At 42.6% G+C, this 23,660-nt stretch overlaps 1 protein-coding gene across 1 annotated transcript in view; it reads right to left on the bottom strand.

The window, feature by feature from the left end:
* Window positions 1-22,956, bottom strand: part of LOC141099719 (uncharacterized) — a 772,310-nt gene extending 749,354 nt beyond the window's left edge. Inside the window, exon 1 of the mRNA XM_073587712.1 lies at window positions 22,857-22,956. Within this exon, the coding sequence (XP_073443813.1) occupies window positions 22,857-22,956 (100 nt within the window). The remainder of the gene's footprint in view (window positions 1-22,856) is intronic.
* Window positions 22,957-23,660: the final 704 nt, after the last annotated feature.

Here is a 23,660-nt window from a genome sequence, read left to right as displayed (position 1 = left end):
TCCTCAGTACCAGTCAGTGTGCCCACAGTACCAGCCACTGTGCCCATAATGCTAGCCACTGTGCCCTCAGTACCAGTCAGTGTGATCAGCAGTGCTAAATGGGTGCAGTTGGGCGTGAACATGGGTGTGACTAGTTGTGAAATGGGTGTGGTCGGGGGCATGGCCGCAGCCTTTGTCCCTCTTTCCCTTCTTCAAAAGTTTGGAGGTATGAGTAGGGGTTTCATACTGCGTCATTCACCAGATACATTCATATGTGCAAACAACACTCACTTCACATGGTCTATACTAGCGTATGGCCGTGCGGCCATGCAATCCTTTTATAACTGCAGCCTTCCAGGACCTTGCTGATGACCCAATCCGAGCTGCTTGAGGACCTGAGCATGTAACCTCTGACCACCAATGAGCAGACGCCTCACAGGCATGCTCAGATGGAGAAAAGCAGGACTTAGTCCCAGGAGCATCTGCTTACCGTTGACTATTGCTGGATGCTATATCTGAACCTAGGGCAGCAGCAGCAACCAAACGCATAGCATTAGCCTGAGCAAGATGCTGGGACCGATGTCTCTGCTGAGCAGGAACCTCTGAGGCTGAAGAAGAATGTGAGACCGCAGAGGACATGTCTCACGATTCCCCCTGTGCAGTGGTGGGAACTCAACACATAACAGGGATAAAATGGGTGACATCTCATATTATTCCAGGGGCTGCTGAAAAAGGGGAAGTTTAAGGGGAAAATACATTGTTGAGATACAACAGTTGAGGGGAGACTGCAGAACTTGACTCTGCTTCTGATGCTTAAGACTTGACAACTGACTCCGTTACCATCAGGCTGTGGGATCACAAAGAGTAGCTGGCAGTAAACTGTTCTTCAGAGGTAGATTTGATTACACTCCTGGAGCTGCCAGAGCAAATTAGAGTGTACGCCTGCTTCCCGGTAAACGTTCTGAGGACTATTGTTTTATTTTATACGAATGCATAGTAAAAAAAAAAAAACTAATCTAATCTAGTACTAGTAATCCTAATTTAATAGTAGTAATTTTTTTATTTTATTTTTATGTAATTTTTTTTTACTTTTGATCGAAACCTAACCCTACCCTAAATCCCAAACCAAACTCTAAACTCAACCCTAACTCTAAACCCAATCCTAACCATGAGCAGAATCCTAACCCTAAGCCCAACCCTAACTCTATACCCAACCATAGTGATAATCTCAACCCAAACCCCAAGCCCGACTGTAACTCCATCCCTCACCCTAAACCCAACCCTAGCTAAAGGCAAATAAAGAAAATTATAAAATAAAAAAATAAATAAAAATAATGTAGGGGGATGACAAATATTGGGCTTTTGACGTTGCTGGTATTAAGGTACTGTGAGGAGAATGGGGACATATATTTTGAATTTTTCTTTCCTCTGACATGTTAGATCATGTCAAAGAAAAGAGAGGAAAGAGATGATTTTTCAAATATGTTTATTAGGAAATATTTTTATAACAAAGGGTAGGTGAGGAGATAAAATAAGGGGAGAGATAGGGGTAGAAAGCATATAATTAGATAAGGGATAAGAGAAATAAGAAAACAATGTTAGAGAACTCAAACATTGTTTTACAGAAATTCAAAGCTTGCTCAAAGCATAAATACCTTATTGTGGTATAGGGGGAAGGATAGTAATATTAAAAGAAAGGTGAAGGGAGTATATCCTGGTCTGGTCCTATATGTAGATTATATTAGCTAGCTTTTAGTATAGAATAATCAAGGTCTAGGGAATTTAGAGTTCCAAAAGTCTCATTTTCTATGGTATTTATCCAAGCATCCGTTATTGAGAGCAAATCTGAAATCTAGGGAGTTATGCAGGTAAAGTCGAGAAATGATTTTTAATATGATCGCTGTTACTTGGTGAATAATGGCAATCACTTCCAGTCCTGATCATGTTCTCCAGTGTCTCAGCTACCCCCGGTAGCTGAAACCGTGGAGATTTTCTGACGCTGGGGGCACTATTGACTTATTTCTCAGCAGGACTAAAAAGTGGCGCTGAGGAATAAAGCCCCTTAACTTAAAAGAAGTATCGAGATTAATGGCTAGTGTAAATATGCTCCTACACTTTGCATGTATACCAACTTAAACTCCAGTTCATTTTTTTCGGTTAACCCCACAATAGTTGCAGGGTATACAGTTGTCAAATTGGATATAAAAAAATTAAAATGTGCCTGTTTTTGAAAATATTAAATAAAATAATATTATCACCCCAGGTCTTTTACCAGAATGGAAAGATCAGGTAAATCTAGACAGATAGGTTTACATCCCAAAAACCAACACCTTCAAGAGGTCTCTGTTTTTGGTTGGCTTGTACAGGTATAATATTCCACAAGGAATACAACAAGGAACCAAGCCAAATAAAAAGAAAAATGTATATTTTTTTAAAGCATGCACTTTGTGAGATACTGTGTTTATATTTCTGGAATGCAAAGATTTTTCTGGCATCTTATTATAAAAAAAATTTGACTGCCCGTCTCACAAGCTGGAAGCGCACCTTGTGTATGTACACTTGGCGTCATTTAGATGCTTTCCCCTAAAGTGTCTTTTCTGCCATCCTTCTGGAAGTCTTTTATGGCAGCTCTAAAACTGGCGATATTTCTTTTAATTAAACATCTAACATAATGGTGGCTTCCATAGCGCCAGATGAATGGATTGGCCTTTCGAAGCCTGAAGTTATTAAAAGTGATTACAACCAGAGATGAGTGAAGGTATTCGGAAAACATTTGCCAATCTCAAATTCGGCATGAACGTAGCATATTCGGATTTGTGTTCGTTGTGTAAATTGTATAAAAGTCAGTCACAGTTCGGTAATTCATCGCGTTTCTAATAATGCTTTTGTATAACTTTGACTACAGTAGTGCTGATGTATGATGTGCGGGGGTGATAGAGGGACGTGTTTGATGAGGGGAGTGTGTGGAGAGGTTAAAGAATGAGTGTCTGAAGAGATTGCTGGAGTGGCACCCAATCAGGGTGCAGAAACCATCCACAACATCTCAATACAAAGTCTTCTGTGATTTGCTGCCTAAGTCACATGTCTCTGGCCATATAAAAAGCAGATATCTTGTTTTGGTGGCACCATTTGCTTACTGTCATAGTGCAGAGAGGTCGCTCTTTTCCTAGTGCTGGTGCTGCTGAAGGTGAACTTGTCCTGTGTGAAATCGATCTTCCAGCATCGAAGTAGAAGGTGCAAAAACTGTTTGGCAGTCTCCGGAAGCCCCATTTGCTACTCCAAATCATTTGTGCAGAAGGCTAGATTTCCACAAAAAATTGTTAGACCTAATATAGTGGTACAAGGCCTAATTAGCTATTCCGAATCGTATTTGCTAAAACTGTGTTTCAGTGGCAAATCCGAAGGAAAGATTTGAAAATATAAATTTCTTGTGCTAATACCGTTGTCCTGAAACAATGCCACATTTTGGCAGAATAATATGTTGTGCTGGTAATATTTTGGCCTAGGCACGAATCCACATCTCAAAATATAAATTCTTTGTGGTAATACTGTGGTCCAGAAGTAAGGCCACATTTTTCCAGAAAAATACTTTGCACTGGTAATATTTTTTGCCATGCATGACTCCACATTTGAAAATACAAATTGTTAGTGCTAATAGTATGTTCCTAAAACAAGGCCACATTTAAGTATATAAATATTTACTGCTACTAGTTTTTTCTCCAGCCAGGAGTCCACATTTCCGAATCCAAATTGTTTTGACTAATAGCGTGCTACATAGCAGGCTACATTTCAGTATACAAATCCTTTGTGCTAATTGTGTGCTCCAGCCAGCAGGCCACAAATCTCATTTCAGAATGAGACAGAGCCTGGGACAGAGCTTGGAGCAGCATATGTAGCTTAACTTCTTTCTGCCATATGACGTACTATCCCATCCATGTGCCCTGGGACTTAATTCCCAAGGACGGGATAGTAAGTCATAGTGATCAGCGGCGCTCAAACACGATCGCAGTGTACCGGGAGTTTACGGAAGCATCGGCAGGGAGGGGGCTCCCTCCATGCTTCCCTGAGACTGCACATCGCGCTGCTGCGGGGGCCTCCTTCCCTGCAGGTCCCAGGATCCAATATGGCGGTGGGAACCTTCGGGGCCTGCAGGGAGCCGGCTTCCTCACTGCCGGCACAGATCTCTGATCTGTCACAGCGATCTGTGATGTGTCAGATCACCGATCTGACACATGAAAGTTATGTCCCCCCTGGGACAATGTAATAAATTTAAAAAAAAAAAAGTGTAAAAATAATTTATAAAAAAATCGCTAAATAAATAAAAAATATATATATATTCCCTAATAAATTCATTTTTTGGAAATTAAAAAAAAAACAATAAAAGTACACATATTTAGTATCGCCGCGTCCGTAACAACCCGCCCTATAAAACTGTCTCATTAGTTAACCCCTTTAGCAAGCCCCCTTAAAAAATAAAAATAAAAAACAAAGCAAAAAAAATGCTTTATTATCATATCGCCGAACAAAAAGTGCAATAACGCGCGATCAAAAAGACGCATGTAAATAACCATGGCACCGCTGAAAACATCATCTTGTACTGCAAAAAACGAGCCACCACACAGCATCATCAGCGAAAAATTAAAAAAGTTATAACTCGCAGAATAAAGCGATGCAAAAATAATTATTTTTTATCTAAAATTGTTTTCATTGCATAAAAGCGCCAAAACATAAAAAACGACATACCGTAAATGAGGTATTGCTGTAATCGTACTGACCAGGGAATGAAACCGCTTTATCAATTTTACCACACACAGAATGGTGTAAACGCACCCCCCAAAAGAAATTCATGAAATGCTGGTTTTTGTTCATTCTGCGTCCCAAAAATCGGAATAAAAAGCGATCAAAAAGTGTCACATGCCCAAAAATGGTACCAATAAAAACACCAACTCGTCCTGTAAAAAATAAGACCTCACATGACTCTGTGGGTCAAAATATGTAAAAATTATAGCTCTCAAAATGTGGTGATGCAAAAACTATTTTTACAATAAAAAGCATCTTTGAGTGTGTGACAGCTGTCAAACATAAAAACCCGCCATAAATAGTAAATCAAATCCCCCTTTATTGCCGCCTTAGGGAAAAATAATAACATTAAAAAAAATGTATTTATTTCCATTTGCCTATTAGGGTTATGGCTAGGGTTAGGGCTGAGATTAGGGTTAAGGGTGTGTTGGGGTTAGAGTTGGAGTTAGAATTGGGGGGTTTCCACTGTTTGGGCACATCAGGTGCTCTCCAAACGCAACATGGTGTTTGATCTCAATTTCAGCCAATTCTGCGTTGAAAAAGTCAAATGGTGCTCCTTCCCTTCCAAGCTCTGCCATGCGTCCAAACAGTGTTTTACCCCCACATATGGGGTATCAGCTTACTCAGGACAAATTGTAAAACAACTTTTGGGGTCCAATCTCTCCTGCTACCCTTAGGAAAGTAAAAAATTGGGGGAAAAATATCATTTTTGTGGAAAAAAAATATGATTTTTTTATTTTCACGCCCGTGCGTTATAAACTTCTGTGAAGCACTTGGGGGTTCAAAGTGCTCACCACACATCTAGATAAGTTTCATGGAGGGTCTAGTTTACAAAATGGGGTCACTTGTGGGGAGTTTCAACAGTTTAGGCACATCAGAGGCTCTCCAAACGTGACATGCTACCCGCAGACCATTCCATCAAAGTCTGCATTCCAAAACGTCACTACTTCCCTTCCGAGCCCTGACGTGTCCCCATACCGTAGTTTTCTCCCACATATGGGGTATCAGCGTACTCAGGACAAATTGGACAACAACTTCTGGGGTCCAATTTCTCCTGTTACCCTTGGGAATATAAAAAAATTGGGGACTAAAAGATCATGTTTGTGGAAAAAATATGATTCTTTTATTTTCACTTCCAGGCGTTATAAACTTCTGTGAAGCACTGGGGGGTTCAAAGTGCTCACCGCACATCTAGATAAGTTCCATAGGAGGTCTAGTTTCCAAAATGGGGTCACTTGTGGAGAGTTTCCACTGTTTAGGTACATCAGGGGCTCTCCAAAGGCAACATGACACCCGCAGACCATTCCATCAAAGTCAGTATTCCAAAACGTCACTATTTCTCTTCCGAGCCCCGACGTGTGCCCATACAGTAGTTATCTTCCACATTTGGGGTATCAGCGTACTCAGGACAAATTGGACAACAACTTTTGGGGTCCAATTTCTCCTGTTACCCTTGGGAAAATAAAAAAAATTGGGGACTAAAAGATCATGTTTGTGGAAAAAATATGATTTTTTATTTTCACGCCCAGGCGTTATAAACTTCTATGAAGCACTGGGGGGTTCAAAGTGCTCACCACACATCTAGATAAGTTCCTTAGGGGGTCTAGTTTCCAAAATGGGGGTCATATGTGGGGAGTTTCCACTGTTGAGGCATATCAGGGGCTTTTCAAACGTGGCATGGCGTCCTATCCCAATTCCAGCCAAAAAAGTCAAATGGCGCTGCTTCCCTTCCGAGCTCTGCCATGTGCCCAAATAGTGGTTTACCCCCACATGTGGGGTATCAGCGTACTCAGGACAAATTGCACAATAACTTCTTGGTCCTGTTACCCTTGGAAAAATAAAAATTGGGGGTGAATTTTTTAATTGTACGGCTGTACGTTATAAACTTCTGTGAGGCCCTTGGGGGTTCAAAGCTCTCACCACACATCTAGATAAGTTCCTTGGGGGGTCTAGTTTCCAAAATGGTGTCATTTGTGGGGGGTTTCCACTGTGTAGGCACATCATGGGCTCTCCAAACGTGACATGGCGTCCAATCTGAATTCCAGCCAATTTTGCATTGAAAAAGTCAAACAGCGCTCCTTCTCTTCTGAGCTTTGCCATGCGCCGAAATAGTGGTTCCCCCCATTTATCAGGTATCAGCGTACTCAGGACAAATTGGACAATAACTTTTGCGGTCCAATTTCTCCTGTTACCCTTGGTAAAATAAAATAAATTGGACCTGAAATACTTTTTTTGTAAAAAAAAGTTAAATGTTCAATTTTTTTAAACATTCAAAAAATTCCTGTGAAGCACCTGAAGGGTTAATAAACTTCTTGAATGTGGTTTTGAGCACCTTGAGGGCTGCAGTTTTTAGAATGGTGTCAATTTTGGGTATTTTCTATTATATAGACCCCTCAAAGTGACTTCAAATGTGATATGGTCCGTAAAAATAAAATGGTGTTGCAAAAATGAGAAATCGCTGGTCATATTTTAACCCTTATAACTTCCTAACAAAAAAAATTTTGGTTCCAAAATTGTGCTGATGTAAAGTAAACATATGTGAAATTTTAGTTATTAACTTTTTGTGTGCCATATCTCTGTGATTTAAGGGCATAAAAATTCAGTTGGAAAATTGCGAAATTTTCAAAATTTTCACCAAATCTCCGTTTTTTTCACAAGTAAACGCAAGTTATATCAATGAAATTTTACCACTAACATGAAGTACAATATGTCATGAGAAAACAATGTCAGAATCACCAGGATCCATTTTAGCGTTTCATAGTTATTACCTCATAAAGGGACAGTGTTCAGAATTGTAAATATTGGTCTGGTCATGAACGTGCAAACCACCCTTGGGGGTTAAGGTGTTAAACATTGATCAGTAAAAGGTGGATGAGTGACAAGTCTAGGCCTGGTGGTCTGAGAGCCTTGCCTTATTCAGGCAACACTCATGAAGGAGACTCAACTTGGAGTCCAAACTTTTTCAAAAATTAGGGGCAGACACCACTAAATCATTTTATTTGATTTATTTATTTTACAAACTTATATAGTGTCATTAATGCCACAGTGCTTTACAGACATTATCAATTTCCCCAGAGTAGAAATAGTATAATGGGGCTCTGATACCCCTTCCACTACAGGCAGCCCACCAAATTGAGACCCAACTTGGAGTCTCCACATTTCATAAAATTGTTTGTAACATCAACAACAGTAGCAACAGCAGGCACAGAAGCCACAACAAAGGTGTCACAGACTGCAATAACAAGTGATTAATGCAGCACACTAAAAATGACACCATGGCCTAGTCTGCCCAGTCTGCAACTGGGGTACAAAAATTATTGGAGGTCCATTACTCATTCATCTTGATGAAAGTTAGGCGGTTTACACTTTCAGGGGATTGGCGGATGCGCTTATCAATCAGGACAACAGCGATGAAGACACATTCTGCAAGAACGCTGTCTACCAGGCATGACAAAACCTCTGTGACAAACAATCTCGGATCACTATTCCATTTTTGAAGACCAAAATGCAAAGGGTCCAAAGTCCCCTAATGGCATTGATATTGCTCTTGAACTATTCCTGCACCATCTTCTCCAGTCGTTCATTATGTGTTAGACTTGTACTCTGTTCTGCTGGTGCACTGGCTCGTCTAAAAAATATGTGAAATGACTCACAGAAATTGCTTATTTTAATTTTTAGTCATTTTACTCACTTATATAGCACCATTAATTACATGGCACTTCACAGACATTTTCGGCACTGTCTCCATAGAGGCCCACAATCTAAATTTGCTATCAGAGTAACCAGAAGAAACCCACACAAACACAGGGAGAGTATACAATCTCCTTGCAGATGTTGTCTTTGGTGGGGTTTTAACCCGGGATCCCAGTGCTGCAAGGCTGCTCTGCTAACCACTATGCCACTGTGCTGCCTTTGCCACTTACACTGCTGCTGCTGTTTTTGCATTGACGACTCGATGTTACAGTGTTTGGAAGTATATAACCACAATGCACACTGTGTGCCTCACTGCTTTCTTGAGAAATATCTCTCTTAAGATTATCTACATGTGTGTTTTGATACTCCGGCATGTGCACGCCACTTTCGAGGAGGCAAAGCATCTGGCTAAATTTACTCTTCTATTGTGAATCTAACAGAGTGGCAGCTTAGAAAGCAGCACTATTTCTAATCCTAATAATACAGCCAACAATCATGTTGCAGATAGTGCAACAAGAAGGCGCTCAAGTATCAGCCGCTTCCATGGGGTCCAAGGACATCGTGTGTTGGTGGTGGGGAAAGACTTAAGCTTTCTTTCTCCATCCTTTCCCCTCCAATAACGGACAACAGAAAGGTTATCTTCTTCAACTCCTGACTGTTGCATGCTGATCATCTGTTCCTCCTCATCCTCCTCCATTTGTTTGTTGGTTCCTGCACATTTACTAACAGTTTGTCTGGTGCCTTGAACCCCCTGGAGTGCTATAATTAATCCTCCCATGCCACCCACCTTTGCGATGACAGTCCAAAAGTTAGAGATATTGCTATCACTTCCACATCCTCCTCTGCTTCCTCCTCATCCTCTGACAGCACCACTTCCTCCTACAGACTATTCAAAGTATGCTCCAGCATGTAGATGACTTGAATAGTGATGCTGATGATGGCAACATCAGCCCTATCTTATTAGCCATTTCAAAACTGTGCAAAAGGTTGCAGAGGTCCTTCATCTGTGCCCATTCCGCAAGCATGATTTGTTACAGGTTTGTACTGTGTTGGGCCAGACTATGCAAAATGTCATACTTTACCAGGGGTCACCACTGCTGCAACAGTCACTGCAACATGTGCACAGTGTAATTCCATAGTGTTGGCACAGCGCATATCAATCGGTTAACTGGTAACCTCTGCAGCAACGTAACTCAATGACCACGAGTGGTGTGGATGCCAGAAATAATCACACTGTAGCTAGGCTTTCTGCAGCATGCATCAAGGCTGGGATAGTGGTGTAAAAATTGGTGTACCACCAGGTTGAAAACATGAGCCTTTCAAGGCACATGTGTGAGGTAGCCCGGCGTAGGTCTGCCACCAGGTTCGCACCATTATTGCACACGGCCTTCACTGACTACAGGTTCAGTGGAGACAGCAATTGCTTTAACTCAGCCTGGATAGCTGTCCACAATACTTGAACTGTGTAAGTGTGGCACGCCCATCAGGGCCATGGGGCACTCGGAATCAGATTGGACAGTTCTTTGGGAAAGACACAGGGCCATGGCCTGACTCCGTGGCCCTGGCTGTTTCGCAAAATGGGGAATATACATATGGGATTTAACGTGACGCCACCTGTGGTGTTCGGCAATGGATGGCCAATGCTGCTAAAGGAGACCGCTGGGGCTAATGGTGACACGGCTGTGATGGTTCTGCTCCCCACAGGTGGAGTGGGGCCCCAGGGCTACCGGTTCTGTTTATGTCAGGCTTCGTGTACCTTGTGGTGCAGGACTCAGGTGCAAGAGATCACTGGAGGACACGAGGGCTGTAGTTTTCTTGTCCTTTACTTGATGGTTGATAGTACAGACCGGGGCACTGGTAACAGATCGTAATGGAGAGCCGGGCAGCCTGGAAGCAATTTTGGATACACCTGGCCAGGTCAGTACAGAGGCCTTCCTTCTGCGCTGTCCTCCGTTTTTCCTTGCTGCCTAACAGCTCATCCTCCTGCTGCTGTCTCTTTCTGTTTTAAAAGAAAACCATTGCCCACATGGCAGGCAGCTGAAGCCTATCACAGGTGCTGCTCCTTTGTGTCGGCTCCAGGCTCTGGAATGCTTCTGTGCCGCCGGGTATTAGATCGGGCCAGGAGACCTGCAGTCCCCTGCCCTCTGGATTTAGCTGCCGGGACTTCAGTACCTACGCAACCACGGACTCTGGTTTCAGGTTCCTAGCGCTCAGCTCTGGGGCGAGATTAATCACAACTCCACTCCCCAGGTTCTGCTCGACTTCTCTCCTATTCTCCTAATTGACACCTGGTAAGGTGACCCCTCCTTGCTTCCAGGCATGACATTACTTCCTGTGAGGGAGGCAATGCCACTGTGGCAACCAGACTCCTAGGGTGCCACAAGTGCATTCTCCAAGGCATACAGTATGAATTTAAACACTGCCTGATTGCGGTTTTCCCTGGCTACACAGTACGGCGGTGGGGGATATTCTCTGCACTGTTGGAAAGTGTGCCTCATTAAGAGAGAGGTTGAGGGCACAGGTGGAGTACCTACAGGAAATGGAGGAGGCAGAAGCAGTGGAGGAAGTGTTAGATACAGAGGTTTGTGTAGCAAGCCTTGGGGATTCCAAGATTTGCTCTCTAGTGACACCTGGGTGTCTAGTGTTTTAGTTTACCATCCCTTGGTATGTAGTGGTTTAGTGCTCCAAAACTAGGTGTTTAGTAGTTTAGTTATCCAACGCCTGTTGTCTAGTAGTTTAGTTCTCCATCTTCTGGTGTGTATTGTTATAGTTATCCAACTTTAGGTGTATAGTGGTTTAGTTATCCAACTTTAGGTATTTAGTAGTTTATTTTGTGAAGCTTTGTTGTCTAATAGCCTTCTTATGAGGTGTAATGGTTTAGTTCTCCATCCCCAAGTGCCCTGCAAGCCTTGGGGATTTCAAGACTTGTGGAGCAGCCCCTTCTCTGCCTGTCCCCACAGCCACCAAAGTCATCCAGTGCCCAGTCAGTGAGATATAATGCCCCTGTCCATGCTTGCTCATCCAAGTGTCAGTGTTGAAATGCACCCTGTCACAAATCAATTTTTTTCAAGGAATGGGTGATCTTGTCTGCAACATGATGGTGTGGCGCAGGCACATCTTTCTTAGAAAAGTAATGGCAACTGGGCAATTGGTACTGGGGAACTGTGACGGCCATTAGCTTTCGGAAGCCGTCTATATCCACAAGGTAGAAAGGCTGTATTTCCGTGGCCAACAGATTGCATTAGCCATCCAATTACCACAGAGATCTCAAGCCAGGAGTCACGCAGAACCACCCATTGTGATCTTTTTGATTGAAGAGCTTTTAGCTGGACCCTATCGCCAGACAATTACACAACTGAGCGACGATGGACTGGAGGACTCAGGATATTCTCAAGTAGTTATCGGAAAACTAATAGTGAGAGTATGACATATACACCTTCGGATTACAACGCATGGAATATGTGTAAATGCAGCCGTACAATCACTGCTAACTCCACGATAACCCTCGCTGCCACCACCAATCCTTTATTTGTAAATAAATAAATAAATGCAGGCCCATTGGACGCCATTCTTCTTTTGAGGTTGAGACCATCAGGGTCTTCCATCCCCACTCCTTCAGAGTAGCAGTCATATACAGTATATCCCCTTCCTTGACCACTTTTCTGGCTTGCTGCCACACTTCATTGCCAAACCTTATCCTGGGAGGCATCAATAGCTCCACCTTCCCAACTGCATCCCAGCTTCTATCTCTACCCAGTTCTCGTGGCCACTCACAACTTTCAACCTCTGAGACACATAAAGATGGTAACACCCCTGATCTGGTCTTTGTCCAGCTCTTTTGTGTTATAAAAAAGGGTCAGGCTAGCCAACCCTTGCCACCCTTACCAACTTCAGACCCGCAACCGCTGGTTGCATCACTCACTGTCTGTGTGGGAAGCCACAACGTAACTTACTCAAATTCCTCATTCTCCTCCTCTTCTGATGAGTTACTCAGCTGCGCTGCTGCATGTCTCTGGGATAACACCAAGTGGGATCTACAACCTAATCATCCTTCTCTTTGGTGATTCTCAGGGTGAGGAATGGGAGAACATACTCCACTTCCTGTCCTGATAGCATAGTACAATGCACGTGTGCCTCAGGTATCTGAGTCGCATCAGGATCACCTACATCCCTGGGGGTTGTCTGGTGACTAGGGTCTGGTATCTTCTTGGACCCTACTTCGTCTAGCCCCAGATCCAACTGCAAAAAATTTTGCTTATTGGTGCAGATGCTTTCCTCCTTTTGAGTCTGTGAATCTTTGAGCACAACTGTGAGTCCCATGGAATAGAATGTGCAAACAGCTCTGATGACTTGCCCATCTGTGGTTCCCCCAAGTCAGTTGGGCTGTTGGAGAGTTGTGACACTGGGGGATACAAGGGTAATTGAGGTGCCACTTATGAGGACTGTACTCTGTGTGATGTTAAGGAGGAGGAAGAGGAGGAGAGGTCACTTGATGCAGAGCTTGCCATCCACTGGATCACATTCTGTCCCTCATATACAAGGCATTCCCATGTGCAGCTGCCAAAGAAAGGGAGTTGAGAAGCCCGTCCAGTATCAGAAGTTGTCAAAATGCTGCGTAATTTGTCACTGCAGCAAACCAAACCTACTTCTCTTCTCTCATTTCCCTGTCTCACAAAACTAAACAGCTATTCAGTACTTTCAATTCGCTCCTAGTCTCTCAGCTCTCCCTCCCTATCCACTTATCTCAGCTTAAGACTTTGCCTCATTCTTTAAGCAGAAATTTGACAACATAAAGCAAAGCTTTTGCCTAAAGTCCCCACAGCCTCTCCTCAAAGCTACTCAACTCGCCTCCTTAAAAACCAACTTCGCCATCACGGAAGATCAGTTTTCCTCCTTAATCTCCAAATAACGTCTCCTCACCTGTGAACTTGACCCAATCCCATCCCACCTCATTCCAAACCTTACAACAGTCTTCATCCCAAAGCTAACCCACCTTTTCAACCTGTCAATAACAACTGTTGTCTTCCCCTCATGCTTCAGACATACCTCGATCACGCCCATCCTCAAAAATTTTTCCCTTGACCCATCCTTTGTGTATAGCTATCGCATATCACTTCTACCCTATGCCTCAAAACTAGTGGGGCAACATGTCCATTTGAACTGTCCTCAAATCTATCTTCCTGCTCCCTCTTTGACCGAATACAACATGGCGTCCGACGACACCATTTCACTGAAACTGCCCTGACTAAAGTCAACAATGCCCTTCTAACTGCCAAATCCAAGTGACAATACTTTCTCCTCCTCCTCCTGGACCTGTCATCTGCCTTCGACACAGTGGACCATTCCCTCTTACTAGATTCTCTCATCTCGTGGTATCACAGACTTGACCTATCTTGGATCTATTCATACCTATCAAACAGGACATTCAGTCTCTCCCACTCACACACACACACCATCTTGCCCCCTATCTGTCAGTGCCCCATAAGGTTCAGTTTTAGGACACTTGCTCTACTCCTTCTACATCTTCAGCCTGGGACAGCTCATAGTGTCTCATGGCTTTCAGTATCACCTCTATGCTGATGACACACAGATCTACCTCTCTTGACCTGATATCACTTCCTTACTTACCAGAATCCCACAATGTCAGTTGTCTATTTCATCTTTCCTCTCTGCTAGGTTTCTAAAATTTAACATGGATAAAAGCGAATTCATCATCTTTTAAGGACCAAAATTCCCCTTACCTTGATGTATTTGTCGAAGGACAAGTGGACCATGGTAAAATCTCCAGCAAATTATATTGCAAGCCAACTATGGGTAATGGAGTTTTGCATGCAACCAGTGCACATCCTGTTCACGCAAAAAAAGAATTTGCCCATAGGAAAAATTTTTAGGGCGAGGCGTGCTTGTTCCAATGATGTTGAATTCAATCAGGAGTGCAAAGTAATTGCAAGGAGATTCGAGCAGCGAGGTTATTCACAGGCATGTGTGAACAGGGCTAGAGATATAGCACGCGGTAGAAATAGAGAACAATGCTTAATGGATGATAGTATATACAACTCTCAATCACAAGTAGCTTTTTTTACACCATTTCCATTGAATATCCACAAATAGTTATAATAAAATGGCATCTTCCAGTTTTGAGGCAGGAGAAAAAAATTATTTTAGATAAAGGAGTGCGATTTGTAGCCAAAAAAATCCAAGACTTTAGCCAACGTTGTCACCCAGTTTATATGTGAGGTCAAATAATTTAGAAAAAAGAACTTATTCCTGGTTAGAAAGTATGGGTAACTACAAATGTGGCATGAGTAGATGTGGATTATGTCAATATATGCAAAAGACCGCTAAATTTAAAGCAAAAGATGCACAGCATGAATATACTATCAAATTCTTTGCTAATTGCAATTCCAGACCTGTAATATATTTGGTTTCTTGTCAGGCATGTAATGTGCAATATGTTGGATCGACCACACGCAAACTAAAGCAGAGAATTAAAGAACATGTATCGGGAGCCGCTGCAGGCAATAGCAATGAAAAACTTTCTTTGTCAGGAGTGTCCAGACACTTTAAGGAGGTTCATGCAAGTAATATGACTTCTATGGGAGTAACTGCCATTGAACAAGTAAAGAGGGCAGTGAGAGGTGGGGATACAGTGTCTACTTTGCGAGCCAGAGAGGCAGCTTGGATCTTAAAAATAAGCATTTTTTTCCCCAAAGAAATTAATTATAAAACAGATCTGATGTATTTTTATTAAATTATGTTTTCATGTATAAATGTAATAAAGATATGTGGTTTACGCATATTTATACATATGTATTTTCATGTATTTATATATATTGATGAAGGGTATTGTTGTATTTCTACTACTGTATTTGTATTTGCAATATTTTGCATGGATTTAGTGGCTATAACATTTGTATAACATTCAGGTTGGGCTGGATGTGTGACTTCTTCCGTTGGGTATTCAGGTGTTTGGTATATGGTTAGTTGACATGTATTGTGATTGGTTGTAGCCTTATATTATCTGCCTTTATATATTGTGTTGTAACATTTTTTTTATGACTAAGGGCAGTGTTGCCTGAAATGCGTCAGCTTGTTTTCATGATGCACTAATAAAGGACTAGATTTTTATTCTACTTTCAGCTCCTCCATTCAATATTTGCATGAGCTGGACAAGTGAGTGATTTGCATATTCTCTGTAAGTCATTTTGTCATTGCTGTGCAAATGTTCATTCTTTTCTTAAACAATGTTTTTATTAAAGTTTTCAAGATAACAGAAATGTGAAACATACATTCATATAGTGTGAGTCATTTCTGTATGGCATTTAGAACATTGTATGTCAATATAATACAATATAGTACTATTTTCCATCATGTGTCAAAAAACAGCGACACTTGAATTGAATGTAGTCAACAATAAACAAATCAACCAATAGGCAAATGTAGGAAAACCGGCAAATGTTCATTCTTTTCAGCATTGTTTAGTGCTTTTTCAGACTGGATCCAGGCTATATCCACCTGACGCCATGTGCATACACCCTTTTTCTAACACACTAGTTTTGGTGTCAGGATTTTTTCTTCAAAAACAATATTAAGACAGTGGGGTTTTAAACTGGCCTCCTTGTATACCGTGTATGAAAAATTAAAAAAATGTTGATATCAAGGTGCTCTTACTGCATCATTTCACACTATTCATAGCCTGAGGGTACCACTCCAATGTTTACTGTGCTTCAATTCTGCAGTAGTAACTACACGGTGATTTAGGCCTTTTTCTGCGTGTTATGAGCTGTGCGTTCTGATCCCCTATAACTAGTCTGTAAAATTCTAAAATGGCACTACTTGGCCTGTTCTCATGTCACTATTCATTTTGGAATTCGTGGCAGCTCTGGTTCCGCTATAATGTAAATGTAGTTTTTTCCTTTCAGGAAATGACACTTTGTAAATATTTTTCCCAGCAATATGCGCTCCTGAAGGATGATGATGGAACTCGATATTCTGATTCAAGGATGATTTTTATTTCAAACTAGAACACAATCTTTTTCAACTTCTTAGAGTCTTCCTCAGGTATAATGTGATGCATAACATTCAGGAGCGCATATTGCTGGAAAAAATATTTACAAAGTGTCATTGCCTATGAAAGCACCGTTCAGTGCTCTTATTAGTTCCCAGATCTCTGCAGTAAACTGAATGGAAAGAGGAATGGAGTGATCCATGGATTGGATCTAAACGGAGTATCTAAAGAAACCAAAAAAGTGAGTGTATTCACACTGAGTATATACCTTTGGAAACTAACTACTACACTCAGAAGCATGCACTTCCCATTTCTCTCCCTATAATTCCCTCTTCTTTCAGGAAATGTCAGTTTCCTTGCTGGCAGCTGCTTTGTTGCTAGTCAGCTGATGTGGGTGATGACCACTTCCACCATCCTTTAAAAAGTAACATGACCCATCAGGTGACTGTTGATGATAGAGTAATCTATGTTGACCAAGCCTAGAGTAAAGAGCTCTTTGGTTGCAGTAGTGAATCTGTTGTTTTCGTGGAGTTCGTGGTCCTTGTGTCTTACCCTCTGCTGTGTGGAGCTTTGCAGCAGAGACAGTTGTTAAGTATAAGTTCCCCTCTATCTGTCTGTCTTCTGTTTTGTCACTCTCCCTGTGTTGTTCATCTTTTGCAGTGGTGATTCTACCATCTTTGCTGGCCAGTGCACTAGCCAGGAATTAGTGAGGTGACAATTAGACAATTATGGACTAAGCAAGTGATGGCAACGGGGAGAAGGACCCACTCAGGGCATCAGGGGAGCTTAGGCACAGGCTCAGGTTGGAGCTCAGGAGGTGCCCCCATCTCTCGTTCCCTACGGTTAGGGCCTTCCTCACCCCATTCCATCCCATTGTAGGTATAAGTTGTCGTCCACTGGACTTAATTTTGTCGGTCATGACATCTCATTTTTTATAGTGAGAAGTTGAGAACCCCCAGATTAGCTTTGCTATGTCATAAAATGTGATAGCTGCGAGGTATTATGGTGTAGCCCAAGCTTCAACACATTTGCTCACTCTCAGGCTGCAAATTTTTGTATTCACAAGGACCTTTAAATGAAGGAGATTTGACTCAAACTTGATACATAGCAGATTGATCTACTCACCTTCAATGCTTATAGATACATTGATTTGTACCCAACATTTCTCAGTTTGGCCTTCAACCAAAAACATATGTTTGAAAGCTTTTTGTAAATAGTTCACTCGTACATGCATTGGCCAATTTTCAATTGTTTAGCATATTACTCTAGTCACTTTTTGTCTAGAACTACCTCCTGTTCTAAAAATTCCTAATGTGCTTCATATCTCACTGCTATATGCTTTGTTTTTTAACAAATTCTCTTCTACCATCAAGAAAGTTCCTTTTTGTAAGGCCGGAGTCACACTGGCGAGGAATACGGCCGAGTGAGAGGCGCTAAAAGCACGCTTTAGACACGGACAAATGATTCTCTATGGGGTCACTCGCACCAGGCGTATATTTCTCATCCGTATCCTACGCTCCGTGCCAATCGCAGCATGCTGCGATTGTCAGCGTACTACGCCCGTAGTACGCCAATGCAAGTCTATGGGTGCGCAAAAAATACGGATTACACACGGACCACACGTGTGACCTGCGAGCAATATGCAGGTCTTTTGGCTGGTGACAGGAAATGGGCCAATCCATCATCAGGAAGCCTAGACATGCAAACGAGCTCAAAAAGCGCTCCAGACATCAAGGAAGTACGCCTCCACGGAGTACAGCAGCAGCATGGCGTCCACGTACATAAATGTGGAGATGCTCATTGTCCTGGTGCAGGAGCGTCCCGAAATATGGGACCCACGCAATGCAAATTATGCTAACCGGGCAAGAAAGGAGACGTCATGGAGGCGCATCTGTCGCCAGATGTACCATGAATTTGGTGACCGACCACGTGATGAGTAGCATAAAATTCGTAAGTGCAACGCAAAACATCATTAACCTTAGCGCGCAAGAAAAAAGGAATCTAGAATCCGCACCCCCCTTCCTGTGCATCTACTTTTAGCCTCATGAGGCCGTTACATTTGGATGTGACACGTGGCTTCACACAGCCATAATTTGGGGTTAGGCCACAAGCTCCTCATCCTCCTAGACAAAAAAATTATTAAGTGTAGCTAATGAGACCCTGTGTATCTGCCCAATTACATAGGCCACCATGGGTAGAAAGCACACCCCAGGAGGCCCCATGCATAGACTACTGGTAGAAAATGTGACCTATCAAATATGTGAATTTGACAATATTTCCTGTCACATTGCAGTGGAAGATGTGATGAAACGCTGGCGAAGCATCCGGGACCAGTTCCGCCGGGAACGCCAGCAGCGGTCCAGGAGTGGGGATGCTGGATATGTTAAAAGGAAGTACATATACTATGACCGGCTGTCCTTCCTCGCCCCAATTCTGGATCTGAGACCGTAAGTAGATACCTCACACCACATTACACAAATACATTACACAAATACTTTACAGGGACAAAAATATTGATGTATTTTTGCCTCTGTTCTATTTCACAACAGAACCCAATCCAACCTTACGGATCGAGGAACGGCCTCAGAGGCAGAGCCCATTATAGATCCTGTAGGGGATGAGGTGGCTGGCCCATCTTCTCCCCCTACAAGAAGGATGGCTGAAGATGAGGCATCACAGGACAACACAATGGCTGGCCAACACACAACACCACCAGGACAGTCTGCTGCTGCCCCATCACCCATCCTGGAAGAGCCGGGCAACTTGAGCAGCAGCCCAACTGCCCAGATCAGGGCCTCCCCACAGGCTGCTCTTACATCACGGCGAACAAGAAGAAGGCGCCAGGTCACTATTCAAGAGAGCAGGACCAATGTGGACACAGGGGTGCTCAATTATTTATCTAGAGTAACTACAGATGATGGGGAGGAGGCCTATGCACGTAGCCTCACCCTTTATCTCCGTGCCCTTACCCGTGAGGTCAGGCTCCGTATTAGGGGATGTATTCCGATCCTGCTTGATGCAAGTACCCCCCCCAATACCCCATATGAGGTATTTGAATTTTTGGAGAGGTGGCAGCTCTCACCACGAAATCTAATGCGCATGAGACCATCCACACAGATGCTTCCTCAAACAGGGTCCGAACAGCCCCTAATACGTGGGCCAACACCTCAACCCCTTCCTCCCCCTACCCAACCTTCTATTCCGCAGCCCCAAATGTCAGCCTCAAGCCAACCCCACCAATATGGCCACATGTACCCACCCAGTGTTGGAGGCTGGTCCCAACCTGGTTGGGGACGATCTGGCTATCTTGGTGGGTATGAGCCACGTGCCTACCACAGCCATCAAGAAGCCCCTCACCATCATCATTACTCTGGCCAGTATCCCCAACAGTCCCAGGAGGCAGGACAATTCCAGCATCATGGGCAACAGTATGGCCCCACACAGGGCGATGTTGGCCACAGTGTCCAGCAGCACCCACAGGCTGTTCTTCCACGTTCCCCTTCCCCAACCTATGAGGATTTATGATTCTGATGGCGGGAGATGTCCAGTGCGTTTTAACTGGTGCTCCAAATAGAAAGGAAAAAACAGGTGTTCTCCATCACCAACATTTTGTACATAATTTAACATTCTAATTTTTAAACAATGTTTGCCAAACATATGAAACAATCCATCATGACAGGCAAGGCTACCTCACGCCTTTCAGACAGATATTACATGTGTGTACAAAAGAGAATATTTCAACGCGCTATACTGTAAAATGAAAGGATGAAAAGACACTACTCACTTGCTAATGCCTAGGAAAGGCATGCTGGCCTTAGTGAAGTAGTCACCTTTTTTGCTAGCAATCTCTAGTAAAACAATTCAAGGCGACCAGCATTCAGAATATCACGCTCTCTCTATGTCTTAACAAGTGAGTTTTGTTTTTTCATCCTTTCAAGTATAGCATGGTTAAATATTCTCTGTTCTACAGACAGGTAATATCTGTCTTAAAGCCGTGAGGTAGCCTTGCCTGTCATGGTGGAATCTTTCTATGATTGGACAACATTATGAGGAAATGTGAGTGTTATCTTTTAGCATTTATTTTGGTGATGGAGCTCACCTTTTTTTGGCAAATCTAGTTTAATCTTGTCATGCAGCAATGTTGTTATTGCCTAATCTTTTTTTGTGTTTTGTTATGTAATGTTACTTTTCAAAAAAGTTAAAGAAGGCACAAAGGGTCATTTTGCCCATTGCCAAAATGTTCTTATGGCAATATTATGTTTGCCTTTAAGCAAACCAAAAAAAAAAAGGCAAAACTAAAAATTTGTCTACTTTAGTTAACGTCTCTGTGTGATTTTTCACAATCCCTCACAACATACTAACATACACTAACCAATGCAATGAAACACTCATAGAATCATAAGGGGTTGACTAATATATATTTAGACACAATTAAAGAAACAAATTATAAAATAGACACAGCATGCTCTTGCCAAGAAGTTGCCCTCTCGGGTGAGATAAAGTAATTAGTGAAAATATCACGCACTTTTAGGCCAGAGAGCGGTCTACGTTGAGGGTTCATAGGTGGTCTCACCCTGCGCACATTGTCCGGCCTACGCACAACACCATCAGAGGAGGAACAATCATGTATCCTGGTGAAGTTATGCAGAACAACACAGGCTTTCACAACTTCATTCACATTTTGCTCACTCAACTGAATGGCAGACTGGAGTACCTGCCATTTGGCACAAAGAATCCCAAAGGAACACTCCACCAGTCGCCTAGCACGTGATAGGCGCAAGTTAAAAATTCGGCGCCTGTGGTCAAGGTTGCGCCGGGGATATGGCCTCATGACATTGCGCGATAACTGAAAGGCCTCATCTGCCACAAGGACATAAGGGACTGATTCTTCAGGGGAGCCTGGTAGCTGGCATGGTGGTGGTAGATCCAACTGGTTGGTGCGTAGCCGGCGAGCCATTATGGAAGTATTGAAGACTCTAGAGTCTCCCGTCCTTCCATAGGCCCCAATGTCAACAATTATAAACTTGCATTGAGGGTCTACCAGAGCCAACAATACAACAGAAAAGTATTGTTTATAATTGAAGAATTGGGAGCCAGAGTTCGGCGGCTTACGCACCCTGATATGTTTGCCATCCAGGGCCCCAATACAATTTGGAAACTGGCAGTCCTCCTCAAAGTCCCTTGATTTCCTCAACCAGTCTTCCATCCTGGGCTCGGGCATGACCACTTGATGGAGTCTTGTCCAGATTTCTGTACATGTAGACCTCACTATGCCTGAAATGGTTGATCTTCCAATGAGAAACTCATGGTGGAGGGCAGCATGAGACAGGCCAGTGGACAGGAAGATGTAGAACAACAGAAATTGTTAAGTTTAGAATGCATAAAGTCCAAAAAAATCAGTTACATGCCGACCAAACTTGGTAGGAATTGAGATAGAATAACACACACATATTTGGTGGCACAATAACTAAGTGATATGCAGGACATATTAGATCTAACATTCTGGTGTGTAAGTTGAAAAATATTTGGAGTAAGATGAGGGCATTAAACTTTGTCCAAGAAGGCCAAAAAACATAATTTAGCACACACATTATGAACATAGAGAATGTGGTTGTGTAGTACATACCGTATTGTGAGTAGAAGTCGCTCCTCTGCAGATATCGCTTTGCGCATCCTTGTGTCCTGAAAGGTTATCCCAGGGCGCACTGTCTCCAAGAGTCGATCAAATGTGGAAATGCTCATGCGACAGTACTGGTAAAATTTCTCCGGATGCTCCCGCAGAGAAGAATAGAGGCGGTGAAAATGACCTCTTGTGAGTCGTTGCCTCAAAAGTGGATGTACCCACATGCGTCTCCTCCTCCGCGGATCCACTATCACTGGGTATGGTTGCCCAAAGCGCCGTGACAAAAGCCAGGTAAAGAGAACCTGCTCAGTTGTATTGAATCTCAGACCCTCTGCCATGTTGCACAAAGAACACCAACACACCTTGTGAAAGCAAGGTCACAAATGGAGAGAATGAAGGCAGCCAACTGTTTCTGAGTGTATAAATAGGGTGCAGGCTAATGATTTAAATTGTTTGCAGGCCTCAAAACCGTTAAATGTCCATTTTGCAAGGCTGCGAGAAAATTTCGCCATACGGATTGCATACGGATGCCACACGGATTACATACGGATGCAGACATGCGCAAAATACGCGACCTCACCTGGCTTACGGATGACCTACGGAGCACTATTTAGGGGTCATTCATCCGTATTACGCATGTAAACTACGGACCGTATTTTGCGTAGGTTAGTGTGACTCCGGCCTAAGGATTTATCAACTGCAAATGTATTTTATTTCATTTTTGTGCAAATAAAAAAATAAAAGGTTACTCACCTGTATTTTTAAAAAATGGCATACTTTGCTGTTTTATCTGACCGTAAGACATGGTTAAGTAGCAAAATGAAAGCAAAAATTTTAGAGGCTCTCCATGCATTGTGCAATCTGAAAAATGAAAGATTAACACAATTAGATTAGATTAATAACTGGATTTCACATTGACATTTATTTTGTTTTCTATATAGGTAGGAGTACATACATGCGATATTTAGCGCTGAAACTACAGGGTGGGCAATTTATATGGATACACCTGGGTGGACCATTTATAAAGTTGGATCCAAAATGGCTGACTTCAAAATGGCCACCATGGTCACCACCCATCTTGAAAAGTTTTCCCCCTCCCATATACTAATGTGCCATAAACAGGAAGTTAATATCACCAACCATTCCCATTTTATTTAGGTGTATCCATATAAATGGCACAGCCACGTGTATCCATATAAATGGCCCACCTTGTAGAAACGTTTTCTACAATAACTAAGGCAAAAAACTATGTTCTTGTCATAAAAATCTATTCCTCTTTTATTGCATATCATTATTTTATTTGCCTTGGCAGCAGCTGCCTGACACTCTTCACTAAAGTGGAGTTTGCCGTCCACCCATACTGTACATCCAAGTCTTTTACAGCAACCTTTTTACCTAGTATTTTACACTTTAGTACATGATTATACATATTTTCTCTGCCAAAGCGCACAACCCTACATTTATCTACATTAAATTTCAATTGCCATTTTTCAGCCCAAGCATCCATAATATTAATCCTATTAATCCTTCTGTAATATTAAATTAATTGTAATTTAA

The sequence above is a fragment of the Dendrobates tinctorius genome, unplaced genomic scaffold (genome assembly GCF_039654945.1).
Source record: "Dendrobates tinctorius isolate UK_male_01 unplaced genomic scaffold, ASM3965494v1 ptg000102l, whole genome shotgun sequence".
Lineage (NCBI taxonomy): Eukaryota > Metazoa > Chordata > Amphibia > Anura > Dendrobatidae > Dendrobates > Dendrobates tinctorius.
This window is presented reverse-complemented; position numbering and strand designations above follow the sequence as displayed.